General features: G+C 54.3%; 1 protein-coding gene across 3 annotated transcripts in view; it reads left to right on the top strand.

Moving 5' to 3' along the window:
• The first annotated feature begins 3,865 nt into the window (after window positions 1–3,865).
• The window catches only part of PKN1 (protein kinase N1), a 24,224-nt gene continuing 12,659 nt past the window's right edge, over window positions 3,866–15,430 (top strand). The window contains exons 1-7 of one of the 3 annotated variants that reach the window (XM_085012614.1): window positions 3,875–4,084; window positions 5,110–5,174; window positions 8,732–9,035; window positions 10,547–10,698; window positions 11,897–12,032; window positions 14,711–14,856; window positions 15,063–15,276. In XM_085012614.1, coding sequence (XP_084868740.1) covers window positions 5,118–5,174; window positions 8,732–9,035; window positions 10,547–10,698; window positions 11,897–12,032; window positions 14,711–14,856; window positions 15,063–15,276 — 1,009 coding nt within the window. In that variant the 5' untranslated portion in view covers window positions 3,875–4,084; window positions 5,110–5,117. Of the gene's footprint in view, window positions 4,085–5,109; window positions 5,175–7,678; window positions 7,739–8,731; window positions 9,036–10,546; window positions 10,699–11,896; window positions 12,033–14,710; window positions 14,857–15,062; window positions 15,277–15,430 lie in introns of those variants that run through there. The other 2 variants (XM_005661233.4, XM_005661232.4) reach the window with 2 other exon arrangements.

The raw sequence follows: 15,430 nt of genomic DNA, 5'->3' as shown, positions 1-15,430 counted from the left end.
TGCTATGTGTGTGTGATGGTGCCAAGATTTGAACCTGGATAGCCTGGTGGGCATTAGCCAGGATGCCAGAGGTACTACAAGCCCACCACTCTGAACAGCTGAACAGTCTACAAACTTGATACATAGTTTCTTCCTTTTTTTTTTTAGTAATTGATATAAATAATATCAGACTGTAGCTTTTTTTTTGTTGTTTTGTTTTTTTGGTTTTTTTGTTTTTGGCCTTTTAGGGCTGCACTTGCTGCATACTGAGGTTCCCAGCTAGGGCTTGAATCAGAGCTGTAGCTGGGGGCCTACAACACAGCCACAGCAACGTGGGATCTGAGCCACATCTGCAACCTACACCACAGCTCACGGCACACCAGATCCTTAACCTACTGAGCAAGGCCAGGGATTGAATTCGTGTCCTCAAGGATACCAGTTGGGTTCGTTAACCCCTGAGGCATGATGGGAACTCCTCAAACTGTAGCATTTTTTTTTACTTTCTTTTTTATCCTCCCTCCACATGAAGCTTTTGAGTTTAGCCTTGTTGATACATTCAGTTCTTCTGATGTCAGAGGAATCTATTCTCATTTCTTTTTCAGGCCCCATCTTGGAGACTTGATTTGCAAAGAGACTTATCTTTCGAGAAATAATCCTCACTCAGTCCCTCCCCTGCTAAGAATCCACCAGTAGTTCCCACAGTCCTCATGGTCAAGTCTGAATTTCACTCCCACCATCTGCAACATCTGGAGCCTTCCTTCTACACCAGGTTAATCAGCACTAAAAAACTCTAGCCATGCTTTATGATGCCTGGTTTGTTCATCCATGTATTTGCTTTTTTTTTTTTTTTTTTTTTTTGAGTACTTTCTGTGTGCTAGATGCTGTTCCAGGAGCCAGGAACCCTAGAATGAACAGGAGAATGATCCCTGCCTTCTGGGAGCTGACGTCTTCCAGGTGAGGTCAGACAAGAAAAAAAATAGTAAAGACAAATCTATTAAAATGTGCAAGGAAGAAAAATCAAACTTTGTGAGGGGTAGAGTTTAGTAGGGATGGGGTGGGCCTTGTTTCAGGTGTAGATGCAGGCAGGGAAAACTTCTCTAAGAAGGTGACATTTAAGCAAAGGTGGAAATAAAGTGAAAAAGAGAGAATGCAGAGAAGGAAAAGCATTGCAGGCATTGAGAACAGCCAGTGCAAAGGCCCTGAGGTAGGAAAAGGAATGTATGAGGAGCAGTGAGGAGGCCATGCAGCCAGTGTGGAATGAATGAGGGAATTGGCTGGGAGATGAAGACAGAGGAACCAGGACATGCCAGATTCTACTTCACCCACCTCTAGCCCTTTGCCCCTGCTGTTCCTTCCATCATACATCCTTTGTCTCTTTGTCTTAATTTTGCGATTTCCTAATTTGTCCTTTGGTTCCAGCCTTTCTGCCTCCTCTGCAGTGGGGCAGCTGTCTCCCCAAGGCATTCACTAGCCTGGGATACTTTCTCCTGACCGCTCACATGATGTGCATTGAGTCATTCCACAAAGGTTGAGCAAGCTTAGGCCAGAAAGTGGGAAATTTCAAAGAGGGGTGATGTTTAAAATAAAACAGAGCCATGGGCCAGAGAAGACAGAGCATGGAGATACTCTGGGAAGGTTTCTCAGAGGATGTGACATTTAAATAGAGACCTAAATGATCAAAGGGGTCGGCCTTGGGGAGATGTGAGGGGAAGGCATTACAGACCAGGTAAGAGCAAGTGGCAAGGTTCTGTGACTGGAAGTTAGGTGAGAATATTTGAGGGACAGAGAGAAGGACAGTTTTGCTAGACGGGGGTGAGAGGAGTGGAGACAGGTGGGCAGAGGCCTGACAGGACCACCTTGTAGACCAGGTGAAGGGTGGGTGTTTTTCCTAAAAGCTCCAGAGATCCAGGAACAGGTTTTCCAACAGGGAGAAGTGGCTGCGATTTAGGGTTTCCAAGACCCTAGAGAGAACTGGAGAGAGGCCAGAGGAGCTGTAGGGAGGTGTTGTTGCAGTTATCATATTTGACTGAAATTATACAATAAGTCCTTGGTCTCCCTGTTCCAAGCCCAGAGTGTGACTCTGTTCCCAGTGCCACCAAAGTCCCCAGCGGGCATCGATAAATATTCACTGAGTAAATGAATGCTGGAAGGTTGGCGTGAAAATTTGGCAGGGTTCCCCACTCCATCCAGGGAGGCAGCCTGGAACCTGGCAGACGGCAGAGGGCCCATCCCTGGATAAGGTGGCCCAGTTCCTGGGCTGACTTTCAGCCTTGCTTGCCCCATCATCTCCATCTGTAAAACGGGTGGGCTGGAGAATCAGAAGAAAACAAGCAAGCACCATAAACATCCTGACTTCATAAATGGAGTGAGAGGCTTCTCTCTGAGCCTCAGTTTCCTCATATTTAAATCAAGAGCAAAAGAACTAGCTCGAAAGTTTCTTTAATTTAGTGGATTAAAAATTCGAGGAATTGCTAGGAAGCAGGTGTGGCTGGAGGGAGTGAGCAAGAGGTAGAGGTGGGAGAAGAGAGGGGGGAGCTGAAGGGGGCAGATTGCGCAGGGCCTTGTGGGCTGCAGGTAGGACTTCGCTTTTACTCTGAGGAAGGTGGGAGCCAAAGAGGGATCTAGGCAGAAGAGGGACATGGCCTGACTCAGGCATTCATAGGCGTCCTAGGGCTTTATGGGGACGGAGGGAGGCTCTGTGTGAGAGGAGGCGACTGCACTGGTCCAGGTGAACAACAATGAGGACCGAACCTTTAGAGACGGTGTAAGTGTGAGAAGTGGTTGGATTCTAGTTGGTATAATTTCTCCTCCTCCTCTGTTAACCATTACCACCACCCAGTCTCAAAGAGTCGCCCAAGGTAAGAAGGGAAAGAGAAAACATCGCGCCCGGATCTCTGGGACAATGCGAACCAAGCACAGCTTCGAGTAACCAAGGTACCAGCAGCCCTCCGTGCTCCTGCGTGTCCCAGGAGGACACCCATGCTGAGGCGCCGCCAGGGAGCGCTCCCCGCCCCGCGCCCCAGGGATCGTGACTTGGCTCCGTCAACCGGGTCTGAAAGGGAGTGCAGGGTCGGCCAGAAGCCAAGCTGCACGCTCCAGGTACTCCAGGAGACCCTAGCGAAGCTCCTCAACGGTCTCCACCCTCTGCCTCCGCTGGGGCTCGAATGTGCTTTGTGGAGAGCCACCTGCATGCAGAAGCCCCAGAGAGGCTGGTCCCCATTTTACAACAGGGAGAAGTGAGGCTCAGCGGCCGGAGGGCCCACAAGTCAGTGACGGAGTTAGGGTTCAATTCTCTTTTCATAACAAAGGCAAAATATTAAAATCACAGCAGCTAACCTTTCTTAACCACCTACTGTGCTCCCAGCACTTGGCATGTACTGTCTTAATGCTATCGACATCTAAGGAATGGGTAGCTAAATCCTTCCCGTTTCACAAACGTTGCTCTCAGGGTTTTCGGACTCCCCCAAGGCACTGGGCACTGGGATTCGGAGCTAGGTCTGCCCAAATCTTGTCTTCAGCCCTATGGGGAAGCTCCAATGCCCTTGAATGTCCAGTCCAAGAGGCCTGAACTTGCAACACAGAGGGGGATAAATTGTTTTTGTTTTTTGAGAGGCCCAGAGAGGCCCAAAGGCCTCCACCGCTCCCCGCTTTAACGTGGCTCACTCTTTTCTTAGGTTTCCCCCGCGCTCAAATGGGGGATCGGTGGGCAGCGAGAGGATCCAGAAAGGGGAAAAAGCGGGGGAAGCAGACAAAGTACTTTCGGCAGATGAGGGGAGGTGTCCGGCAGGCAGGACCCCGCAGCCCCAGGGGCCGCCGGGAGCCGCACCCCCTCGGCCCCGCCCCCTCCCCGGGCGCCGACCTCCGCGGTCACGTGACCCGGCCCGGCGGCCGCTGGGGCCGGAGGGCGCGGCGCGCGGACGCGGCGGCCTGGCCAGGCGGGGCCCGAGCAAAGCAGGCCTGAGCCGGCTGTGCGCCGGGGGGGTCGCGCCGCGCCCGCCCCCTCCCCGCCCCGCGCGGGGCGCACGCGCGCTCCTCTCACCGCCCCTCCCTCCGCGCGGGGACCCCTGGCGGGTGGCGCGTGGACATGGCCAGCGACGCTGTGCAGGTAGGCGCACCTGCGACCGCAGCCGCCTGGCGGCCAGCGGGCACTAGGGACCCCCGACCGCACGCTCCCGGGGCCCCCGGGATGGGGCAGTAAGGGCGGCCTCCCTCCCCCTCACCTCGCCCCCGAGCGCTGGGCGCTTTCTCCCTGGGCCGGCACGGTGGGGCTCCCACAGTCTCCTCCGCAGGTGGAGGTCCTCACAGAGGGGGCAGCGGGGAGGTCCCACAGCATCCTCAAGCTCCTCCCTTCCCCGAGAATTAGAGGGGGCGCGGCAGAGGCTCCATTTCGGGTGTCTGTGGCCGGCTGTGCATCCTGGTGCCTGGTGCCCCCTGCCACTTGTTCTCCCTCCTCAGCGTTCGGTTCCAGACAGGTGCCGCTCCACCTGGGCAGGTGTCTGGCATTGTGCCCCTGGAGAGGAGGAGGCTGCCCGGCCCATTCCCCTCCCCTACACAACAAAGCTCCAGTGGCCCCAGCTTCCAGACAGAGCTTTATGATGGTCCCGACGCCACCCAGATTGGCACCTGTTGGCGGAAGTGCCTGGGTCGCCTCATTAGATCGCAGAATGGGGAACTCACCCAGCCAGCCTTCTGGCTGCCAGGTGGAACCTTATCCCAGGTGGGGAATGTCCAGGTCCAGACTGGGGATTTTCTTATACCTGGAATCTGACCTGAGCATGGGTGGCAGGGTTGGATCACCCCTGCAAACACACAAATATACAGACACAGAGGCACAGGTGACCAGCACCAACCTGCTGCCCCAGCCAGCTTCTCCTTGTGCCACCTTGTGGACATCACAGCCCTGGACTCACCTTCTCCATCTTTAACAATCAGGGCCAGGGTGACTTCTGACCTTCTTTGGTTCAGTGACCCAAATCTGAGACGTCTTCTACCTCTGGTGCTCCTATTAGTGCCTCAACATCCCTCCATCGTCCTGTGGTTGCTGTGTAACTGGGTTCTCGTCTCCTTCTGCACCTGCCCCCATATCCCTCCGTGTCTCTCCCCCCATGACCCCCTGTGCCCCCACCCCAGTCCTGCTGATGGCCTGCCAGCCTTGCCGAGGAGCTGGGCGTATCTGGTGTTGCAGATCACACAAGGTCAGATCTTGGGGCTGGGGAGGGCCGGGGTCCCTGCCTCTACCCCTCAGCTCTGGGAGAGCTGTTTAGGAATCCCCTGGCGCATGCATGCGCTTGGCGTGTAGCAGACATGACCCAGACAGAAGCTATAATTCCTGGAACGAGGCCGGACCTGTGCCCTGGTCCCCTTTCCCATGTCCTGCCTGCTCTCCCCCACCCCCACCCCCGTCCTGATCATCCCTTTCTTGTGGCTGCTTGGGTCTGCCAATCTGTCCCTCTGTCTGTCCCAGTGTGTGCCTGTCTGTTCTGTGTCCGGCGAACGGATGTCCTGTCCAGATTCCGGAAACGCCCAAAGCATTGAAATCTCCGGACATGGGGTCTAGGTCCCTGGCCACTCTGGGAAGAGAGGAATTCTGGGAGGTGGGCCCTCTGGACCTGAGATCTCCTGCTTTATGTTGGAAGTTGGGGGAGCAGGGATTCTTCAAGGCCAGGCCAGACTTCTGGTTCATAGGTTCATTTTGCTGGCCCTCAGGTGACCCCTGCCCTGGGTAGGAGTGAGTCACCTAAGGGAGGAGAACCCAGGAGGCTGGGCTTCCCTCCCTCCCTGCTCTGCATATTCTCAGGCCTCAGCTGCCAAAGGAGGTGGGGTTGAGGGAGCCTGCTCCTCCTCTAGGCCTGGACTTCCCCCAGCTGAGCTGGCCCTGCTCCTGGCTGTACCTCTGCTCTGCCTGCTGGGGACAGGGTGGGGCTGGGTGGCAGGCGGGGTCTGGTTGGTAGAGGACCGTATGAGGTGAGCTGGGTTTAAACTGCAGAACTGTCACTTTTTCACGATATGTCCTCGGCCCAGAGCCTCTTCCTCTCTGAGCCGTGGTTCTGCCAGCAGAAAAATGGGGCCAAGAGTGTTTTTACCGTGGGGAAAGACATAGACCAGGCCAGCACGTCTACCAGTGGGACTACTGTGACATCCTTCCTGGTCATGTTCAGCAGCTCAGGGTGTGAGTTTTTGTCCTTTAATCCAGGGTTGTCTAAGCCTCCATACTATTGACATTTGGGGCTGAATCATTCTTTGAGGTGGGGCTGTCTTGCGTACAGTAGAATGCCGAGCAGCATCATTCTGCTGCTCAACCCAGTAGATGCCAGTCGCACCCCTAGTTGTGATAACCAACCAAAAATGTCTCTGAATGTTGCCAGATGTCCCCAAAAGTTGGGTGGTGGTGGTAAAATCCCTTCCTCCATTGAGAACTGAAGCTGTCACCTCTTGAGCCCCAGTTTCCTCACCTATAAAGTGGGGGAGAATTATGACAGCTGCTCAGGATAATGTGAGGGGTCGGTAGAATCCTGGGAGGGATATTTTTTGGCTAGAAGTAAATTCTCCCCGGGGTCAGCTGCCTTGGAAGTTGGTCAGGATCCAACCATGACTTTCCTCATCTCTGAAATGGGTTCTCACAGTGGCAGCAGATAATGTACATGGAGCTCTTTGCACTATGCTTGACACCTAGCCAGTGCTCAGATTCTAGGCATTCCTGTTGGAAATCCCAGTTCTGCCTCCTGCTGGCTGAGGGGCCTTGGGCAAGTTATGTCACCATTCCAGGCCTCAGTTTCCTCATCTTGAAAATGGGGCGATAGGAATTCCCACTGTGGTGCAACAGGATTGGCAGTATCTCTGCAGCTCCAGGATATAGGTTTGATCCCCAGCCTGGCACAGGATCCAGCGTTGCCACAGTTACAGCATAAGGCTCAGATCTGATCCCTGGCCTAGGAACTCCACATGCTGTGAGGTGCCCCCTCCAAAAAAAGGAAAAAAGAAGATGGGATGATAATAGCACCTGCTTCCTGGAGTTGCATTAGTCGACCTGGGTGCAATTGTAGTAACTGTCACCATTCTTAATAGTCATACTTGAGTTTTAGTGAGCCCCTGGTTTGGGGACACCCTCACCTCAATCCTCCAGTGCTGTCCCCTCACAATGTGGGCCTTGAGGAGGTGCCGCTGGGCTGGCTGGGCCTCCTAAGCCTCCAAGGTGTGGTCAGCAGCAGCGGGCGACCGAGCTGAGAAGCCGGAAGTTGGGACAGGCTGTGTCTGCAGGAAGGGGGCTGGGCTGCTCACATAAGCACTCTTGAGTGTTTGCGTATAATGTACACAGGGGCAGGCGTGGGGGTGTGCACACACTCGTCAGCCTGTGATCTGTGCACACCCCTATGGGTACACGAGGGTGCGAGCCCACCCAGGTCAGCCCCTGGAGCCTGTACACATGGGGGAGGCTGCTCTTTGTGTCCACACTAGTGGGCTTGTGAGTGTGTGTATTCTGTGTACACCTTGGGTCTCCTCTCGGTTCAGGGAGTTGGGGCCATTCCTGGGATGCCTCCAGAGAAGCAGGCTCAGCCCTGGAGTGGGGGCTGGGAGGAAGGCCCTCTAGATGCCCCAGAGCCCCAGAGCCGGCCTGTCGCGGGGGTTGCTGGGAGCTAGCAGGAAAGAGGAAGTGGCAGGCGAGAGGCCCTGGCAAGGCTGAGGTTCAGGAAGAGGGCGGGGCCCTCAGCCGGGACCCAGGATGGCGGAGGCTGGTCCCCCTTTGGACCGGGAGCTGGAGGTGGGGGCTGGGGTCCTTATGGGGTGGTTGGCAGAAGAGGACCCCAAGCAGCACGGGCCAGAGGCCCTGCCCTTGGCTCTGGGTTTTGGACTGAGGGGAGGAGATGGGGCGCTGGCCTTGGAGTTTTCTGTTTGAAAGATAAAAGTATCGGGGGGCCCTTTGGGTCTTCCAGGTTGGAGAGACAGAGGAGAAAGAGGACAGGGCTCTGCTCTTTAGGGTCCTGGTTGTAGAGAATGAAAGGAGGGGAGACAGGGCCTGTCTCTTAGTTTGGGGGTACAAGAGAAGGGAAGACGAGGCCTGTCCCTCAGCATCTAGTTTGACGGCACAGCAGTGAGGAGTGGAGGCCTGCTCTTGAGACCCCAACTTTATGGTTTTGGGGGGCACCAGAGGCCTGCCCTTGATACTTCCTTGTTTGGGGAGCAACAGAGGGAAGATGAAACCCGCTTTCAGGACCTCTTACTTTGGGGGATAGGGGAGTAGAGATGGGGCCTATCTCCAGTTTGGGGGGCAGCAAAAGGGGAAAAGGATCTGCCCTCAGGACTGTGTCACTTGGGGGGACAGCATAAGGGAGATGAGGTCTGTCCCTGGAACCCTCTAATTTGAGAGGACAAGGGAAGGGCAATAGTACCTGTCCTCAGGGAACCCCCAACATGGGGGACACAGTGGTGGAGTGATGGGGCTTGTCTTCCAGAGTTTCACTGCATAGGAACAGATGAAGGGAGACAGAACTATACCCATAGGCGAGGGGACAGGGAAGGAAGAAGGCCCTGCCCTGGGGACACCACAGTTTGGTGATGTCAGTAAGCAGGGACAGCGTCTTGTCTCACTTCCCAGTTTTGGTGGCGGTGAGGGGTGGTCAGAGAACATGGAGCTGGCCCTGTGTCAGGAGTCCCACCCTGAGAGGAGGCCAAGCCAGGTTGGCTGAGTATGGTCTGCACCCCAGAGTCCTCCTGGTCCCCACTGACCCCACTCTGTCTTCCGTCCCCCCTGCAGAGTGAGCCCCGCAGCTGGTCCCTGCTGGAGCAGCTGGGCCTGGCGGGTGCCGACCTGGCGGCCCCCGGGGTGCAGCAGCAGCTGGAGCTGGAGCGGGAACGGCTGCGGCGGGAGATCCGCAAGGAGCTGAAGCTGAAGGAGGGAGCTGAGAATCTGCGTCGGGCTACTACCGACCTGGGCCGCAGCCTGGGTCCTGTGGAGCTTGTGCTGCGTGGCTCCTCACGCAGGCTTGACCTGCTGCACCAGCAGCTGCAGGAGCTGCATGCCCATGTGGTGCTGCCTGACCCCGCAGCCACTGCCCATGGTGAGCCAGGCTTTCCCAGGGATGCGGGACTGTGGGGGTTCCAGGGCTCACCCATCACTACTGACCCCCAGGGAAACACACTCATGACAGCTCTATCTCAGAATACAACCAGAAAAGAAGCCAAAACCAACACCCAGAGAAAGGTACACACAGGTACACCCACACCTTGGCAACACCCAAAGGATTTACACCCACATGAGTATCTAGACTCACATGGTCACACACCACTTGGACAACCCCCAAAGACTTGTTCACATAACAGGAATTCCTCTGGGGCTCAGTGGGTTAAGGATCCGATGTAGTCACTGCAGTGGCTCTGGTTACTGTAGTAGCATGGGTTCGATCCCTGACCTGGAACTTCCACATACTGCGAGTGCAGCCCCCAAAACCCCCAAATAACAGAAAATGCATCATTTTGAAGGTTATAGTTCAATGATGTTGAGAAGACGCACATTATTGTGCAAAGGATCTGCACAACGTTTGCATCTCGTGACCAAAGACCCTTAAACTCATCACATCAGGAGCCAGTGACCCTCTCACACAGTCATGCCAGCACCTGTCTTAATGTATGAATATCCAGAGACTCTCATAGACTCACCACAACACCCAGAAACTTCCATACCACCACCCAGCACCTAGAGAAATACATAGTCACACGAACAACACCCAGAGACTTAGACATGTTCACACCAACCCCCAGAGAGTCACACTTACACAGATCTGCCCAGTCCTTAAGATGTTCTCCAATCCATCAACAGCCCAAAACTTACATACGCAATCAGACAAGACTCAACACCACTTACCTCAACACACCTACACTGCCTAGATGACAGCTGAAAACCAACACTGTCACATCAACACTCTGAGATAGAGTTCAGCCAGCACCCAAAACTTCATCCAGTCACAGCTGTACCCAGAGTCCCCCGCATAGTCACAATACTGTCTAGAGCCTGACACAGATCTCTGTCAGCATCCAGAGACACGCATGTCTGACTGTACCAACACCCGGACACTTGGACACAGTGGTCCCAGTGCCAGGAAATCTGAACATGCCGTTGTGCCGACAGTCGGAATCATATGCATAAAGTCACCCCAGCACCCAGAGCCTCACACAGTCACTCCAACACCTCACATCTCACAGTTACACTAGCACCTGGGGTGACACATATGCTCAGTTATGCCAACACCCTTCGGGTCACAGACATAAGCATAGCCACACCCATGGACAGCCACACAGCCATGTACATAGTTGGGGGCTTCTGTACAAAGGTATGTATAGTCACACCAACACCAGGCACTCATGCACCCCTGGACACTTGCCCATGCTCATTCATGCTGGTCCTATCCCAGCGCTGAGAGGGTTTCCTGTGACCGATGGTGTGGTTGGGTCCCCTGGCCCCCAGTTCTTTCTCCTCCCGGCCCTCCCGGGTGGGTTCTCTCAGCTGGGGCAAAGCTTCCTGGGCAGATGGAGGTGAGGGCCATGGTGACTCTGTCCCACCCACCCCCTCCAGATGCCCCCCAGTCCCCCGGTGCAGGTGGCCCAACCTGCTCAGCCACCAACCTGAGCCTCGTGGCTGGCTTGGAGAAGCAGCTGGCCATCGAGCTGAAGGTGAAGCAGGGGGCGGAAAACATGATCCAGACGTACAGCAACGGCAGCACCAAGGTGGGGGCAGCACGAGTGAACACACCCCTGTGTGCACATACGCCTGGAGCACATCACACAGTGAGGGGGTTTGGGGGGGTACCTACATGTCCCCCATGGGAGGTTTGGGCCCTCTGGGTTGGGAACAGAGGGACTGATGAATGACTGAGTGGCAGAACTGGGGTGCAGGCAGCTCATGGTGGTATGTGGGAAACAGAGTGACTGGGTGATGTCAGACAGACACACAGCAGTTAGCCCTGGAGACCCAGCAGCCTCTGTGGACAGGGCAACATGCAGCCTCTCACTGCTACTGGCATCTCTCTGACATGTGCACGTGCAGGTCAACACCTGGAGTCACACACACCATTATAACATCTAGAGACACAGCAGTAACAACACTTGGACACATGGAGGATGACTACCACAGGGCTCTCTGGACACGTAGAGACATACCATCATAATAACCCCAGGACACACAGTACAGGCCAACAGACGTCTAGACACACAGACACGCACACCATTAAATTCACACCCAGAGAGCAGAGTTGTCACACAGTCATTCCCCCCAGCTATACCAACACCAAGAACACAGTCACAGGTCTGCACCCACACCCAGAGATACACCCACAAGCACAGCCAGACCTATAGCTAGAGACCCGGGAGAGCACCCATACCTGTGTGCACACACAAAGGTGAATATTACGTGGGAGGGCACAGACCATGCCAGATTTTTTTTTTTTTAAACCTTTTATTGAGGTGTAACAAAGGGATGTGTAGTATATTTTTTTTCTTTTTTGGCCACCCCAAGGCATATGGAGTTCCCTGGTCAGGGAACTTGGACCCACCTACGTGACTCCTGTCAGGGCTACACCCACCACGGGGAACACTGAGCCACACGTATGCCTTTCTGACAGCTGACACAAATACAGTGCCTGCTGGTGCCAGGCACAGCACTGAGCCCTACATACAGATTAGCTCCTTTAATCCTCAGCCGAGTGGTGGTTGCAATCCAATTAGCAATCCCAGTCCTGTAGATGACGAAACAGGCCCAGAGAGGTTGAGTGGCTTGCCCAAAGTCACACAGATAGCAGTCTTAGGTAGCAGAGCCAGGATTCAAATGCCATGGGTTACTCAGGGCCTGCACTGGTGTGGACAGAAGAGCTGCTGGTCAGTCTCCCATCTGGCCAGCCTTCCTCTCACGGCCCATCTCTGCCTCTAGGACCGGAAGCTGCTGCTGACGGCCCAACAGATGCTGCAGGACAGTAAGACCAAGATTGACATCATCCGCATGCAGCTCCGCCGGGCACTGCAGGCCTGCCAGCTGGAGAGCCAGGCGGCCCCGGATGAGGCCCAAGGTGAGTCCGTTGCCCTGATACAGCTTAGCCTGCATCCTATCTTGTAGAGTTCTGCTCCCAGTCACATAGGGGGTTCCTTTCTGGGGCAGGGAGGTGAGTGCTCTGACTCATCATGTGACTGGAACCCATTCTTGACCCTCTCTGGGCCTCAGTTTCTCATTTTGTCCCACTCAAAGTTTCCACTTGATCAAGTGTTAGCAAACCAAAGCTCTTGGGCCAGATCTGCTACTGCCTTTTTGTAAATAAAGTTTTATTGGCACCCAGCCACACCCATTCATTTACTGTCACCTAAGGCTGCTTTGGCATTGACAGCAGAGCCAAGTAGTGGCAACAAAGACTATGTGGTCTGCAAAGCCAAAAATATTTACCCTGTGACTCTTACGGAAAAGATGGGCAGACCGCTGGACTAGGTGGTTGCCTTGTCATGTTGGCCCCTGTGGTGTCCTCAGTGTGTGTGTTTCTGTGAGTGTTTCAGTGTATGAATCTCTCGGGGTGGGAGGGGTCTCAACCTGATTGTCAGCCTGAATTTGTGACGGAGTCTTGATGTATGCATGGGCTACTGATGTGTGTCAGTATTAATGTGATATTAGCCATGGGGACCAGGGGTTGTATGGATGCTCTGTAACTATGATAATTTGCCTGTCACCATGAGAAATAGAGAAGTGTCAACTGTTGGTGAGTGATAGTGCATTTGGGCTGCTATAATATACCACAGTACCACAGATAGGGGAGGGGGCTTTTAAACAACAGACATTTATTTCTCACAGTTCTGAGGGCTGGGAAGTCCAAGATCAAGGCGCTGGCAGATCCAGTGTCTGGTGAGAGCCCTCTCCCACATTCACAGACAGATGCCTTCTTACTGTGTCTTCACTTTGGACAGGGCCGGGGAGCTCTCTGGGGCCCTTTTTATAAGGACACTGATCCCATTTATGCAGGCAAAGTCCCCATGACCTAGTCATCTCCCAAGGGCACCAAGGTCACCACCTCCAAAGACATCACACTGGAGGTTGGGTTTCAACATATGAAGTTTGCAGGGAAACATGCAGTCCATAGCAGTTGGACCTGTAACACGGATGACAATGTATGTGTCTTTGTAGTGCGGAGGTGTGTGTGGTTGTTTGTATGAACTCTGAATGCCTACGTGAATTTCTCAGTGTCAGTGTGCGATGGTATGATCATGTCCCTGTGCCTCTGGGTGACACTGTAACCTTTGGTGGCAGCTTGCTTTTGTCCCTGCAAGTATAAAAGTCTTGGTAACTGGGCACATGTGACAGCAGTCCTGGTGAGTGCCACACACCTGTGGGTGACTGTGACTCTCTGAGTGCCAGAGTCTGAGTCTGGGTCATTATGCAGGACAATGAGACTGTCCTTGGAATCTACAGCCGTGGATAAGGGTGACTTTGACCTCATGTCCCTAGGTGACAGGTTTCCCATACCTGTGTGACAGTGTCTATCCCTGTGCCATTGGATAACTGTGGCTGTGTCCCCAGGACTTTGCCCTGAATATGGTAGCCAGCCTGTTTCCCTGTGACTGGGTCTCTGTTTCTATGAGTATTGCTGATGCTACCTTGCCTGTGTGACAATGTGGCAGCATTTCTTTACCTGTCCCTATGCCTGATCCACATGGCAGTGTGGTTGTGTTCCTGTGATTCTCCTTGGGTTGAAATTAGAACCCTGGGAGTTTTGCCACCATGTGACTGTGTCCTATGAGGGTGTTTATGTTTTGTGACTGTTTTTCTCTGCCCTTGTGACCGTGTCCCTTTGCTTGAGGTTGACAAGGCACATATCTATGTAATATCAGCCTCAATCCTGTGACAGTGTCCCTGTGTAGCAGCGTGATAGCATCTTTGTGAGAGTGTGTGTTCATCTGCCTGTGGGTATGTGTAACAGTGCCTACACTGGTGAGAAAGTGATAATGCCAGTGTCACCCTGTGAGTGACAGCATAACAATGTCTGTGTGATGTTGTCCCTGTTCCCCTAATTGCATTATATTTCATGATGTGGGTAGTTACCATTCACTTATCCAGACCCCTACTGGAGGAAATGGGGTTGTTTCTAGTCTTTTGGTCTTGAAGGCTTTGAATAACCATGAACATATGTCAAGTGCAGAGGTGTTTCTATGGGATACAATCCCTGAACTGGGATTGCTGAATCAAGGGGTAAGTACATTAGTGTTTCTGATAGAAATGGCCAAACTGCCGCCATCAGAAAGCAACTTGTATTCCCATCAGCAATGAATAAAAGTTACTTTTTTTTTTCTTACATGTCCCTGTATCTGTGTCATTATATCCTTGTGGCTATCCAGTTGCTGTGGTGTCCCTGTGATAATCCATGGGGATAAAGAGGACCTGAAAATGTATGTGTCCCTAAGTCAATGTTAAGTGTACCTTGTATATATGACTGTCCCTGTGTGACAGCTCAACTACATCCTGGGACTGTCCATGAGGGTGATGGTGTCTGGATAAAAGAGTGACAGCATCTGAGTGTAAGTGTGGCCATTTGCCTGTGGGTGACAATGCGACTGTGCCACCCTGATATCCCTCCTTGGGAGAAAGTGATGCATGTTGGTGGCAATGGCTGTAGCCAGTTCTTGTTCCGGCACATAGCTGCATGTCTGGGCCAGGTTGGTTGGACATGAGGCCCAGGTTGGCCTCACTGCCTTATGTTCCATGCCACAGGGAGTCCGGACCTAGGGGCAGTGGAACTGCGCATCGAGGAGCTACGGCACCATTTCCGAGTTGAGCACGCGGTGGCAGAGGGCGCCAAGAACGTGCTACGCCTGCTCAGTGCCCCCAAGACCCCAGACCGCAAGGCGCTCAGCGAGGTTAGGGGCGGAGCGTCGCCAGGGGTGTGGGGCTGCTGCAAGGGGTGTGGCCTCGTTCTCCGGGAGCCCAGGGTTTTTAGGGCTTGGCCTTCCAGGGAGGAGCCCCATTTGGGACTTAGCTGGTCTGGGGGAGGGGCCTGGGTCTGCACGTGGGGAGGGGTGTGTCTGATCCCGCCCCCAGCCCAGCCAGGCTCCTCCCACCTCAGGCCCAGGAGAAGCTGACAGAGTCCAACCAGAAGCTGGGGCTGCTTCGGGAGGCGCTGGAGCGGCGGCTCGGGGAGCTGCCCGCTGACCACCCTAAGGGGCGGCTGCTGCGCGAAGAGCTCGCTGCAGCCACATCTGCAGCCTTCAGTGCCCGATTGGCCGGGCCTTTCCCTGCCACGCACTACAGCACCCTGTGCAAGCCAGCACCACTCACAGGTGGGTCCCGACCCTCCTCATCTGGACCCCACCCCTGCAGCCCTGGACTTCTGTTTCCTCCAGGTCCCCCAGGCCTGAGTCCCTCAACCTGGATCTCCACTCTCCCCATCGTGGACTCCCATTCCCACTGTTCCCTCCCTCCTCCATTCATCCC

The sequence above is a fragment of the Sus scrofa genome, chromosome 2 (assembly GCF_054392235.1).
Source record: "Sus scrofa isolate SSC_HxYL_T2T_F1_AM1 chromosome 2, Sscrofa_HxYL_maternal_Yorkshire_Landrace_v2.0, whole genome shotgun sequence".
In the NCBI taxonomy this organism is placed as follows: domain Eukaryota; kingdom Metazoa; phylum Chordata; class Mammalia; order Artiodactyla; family Suidae; genus Sus; species Sus scrofa.
The sequence above is the reverse complement of the archived record's forward strand: the minus strand, read 5'-3'. Positions and strand labels throughout refer to the sequence as shown.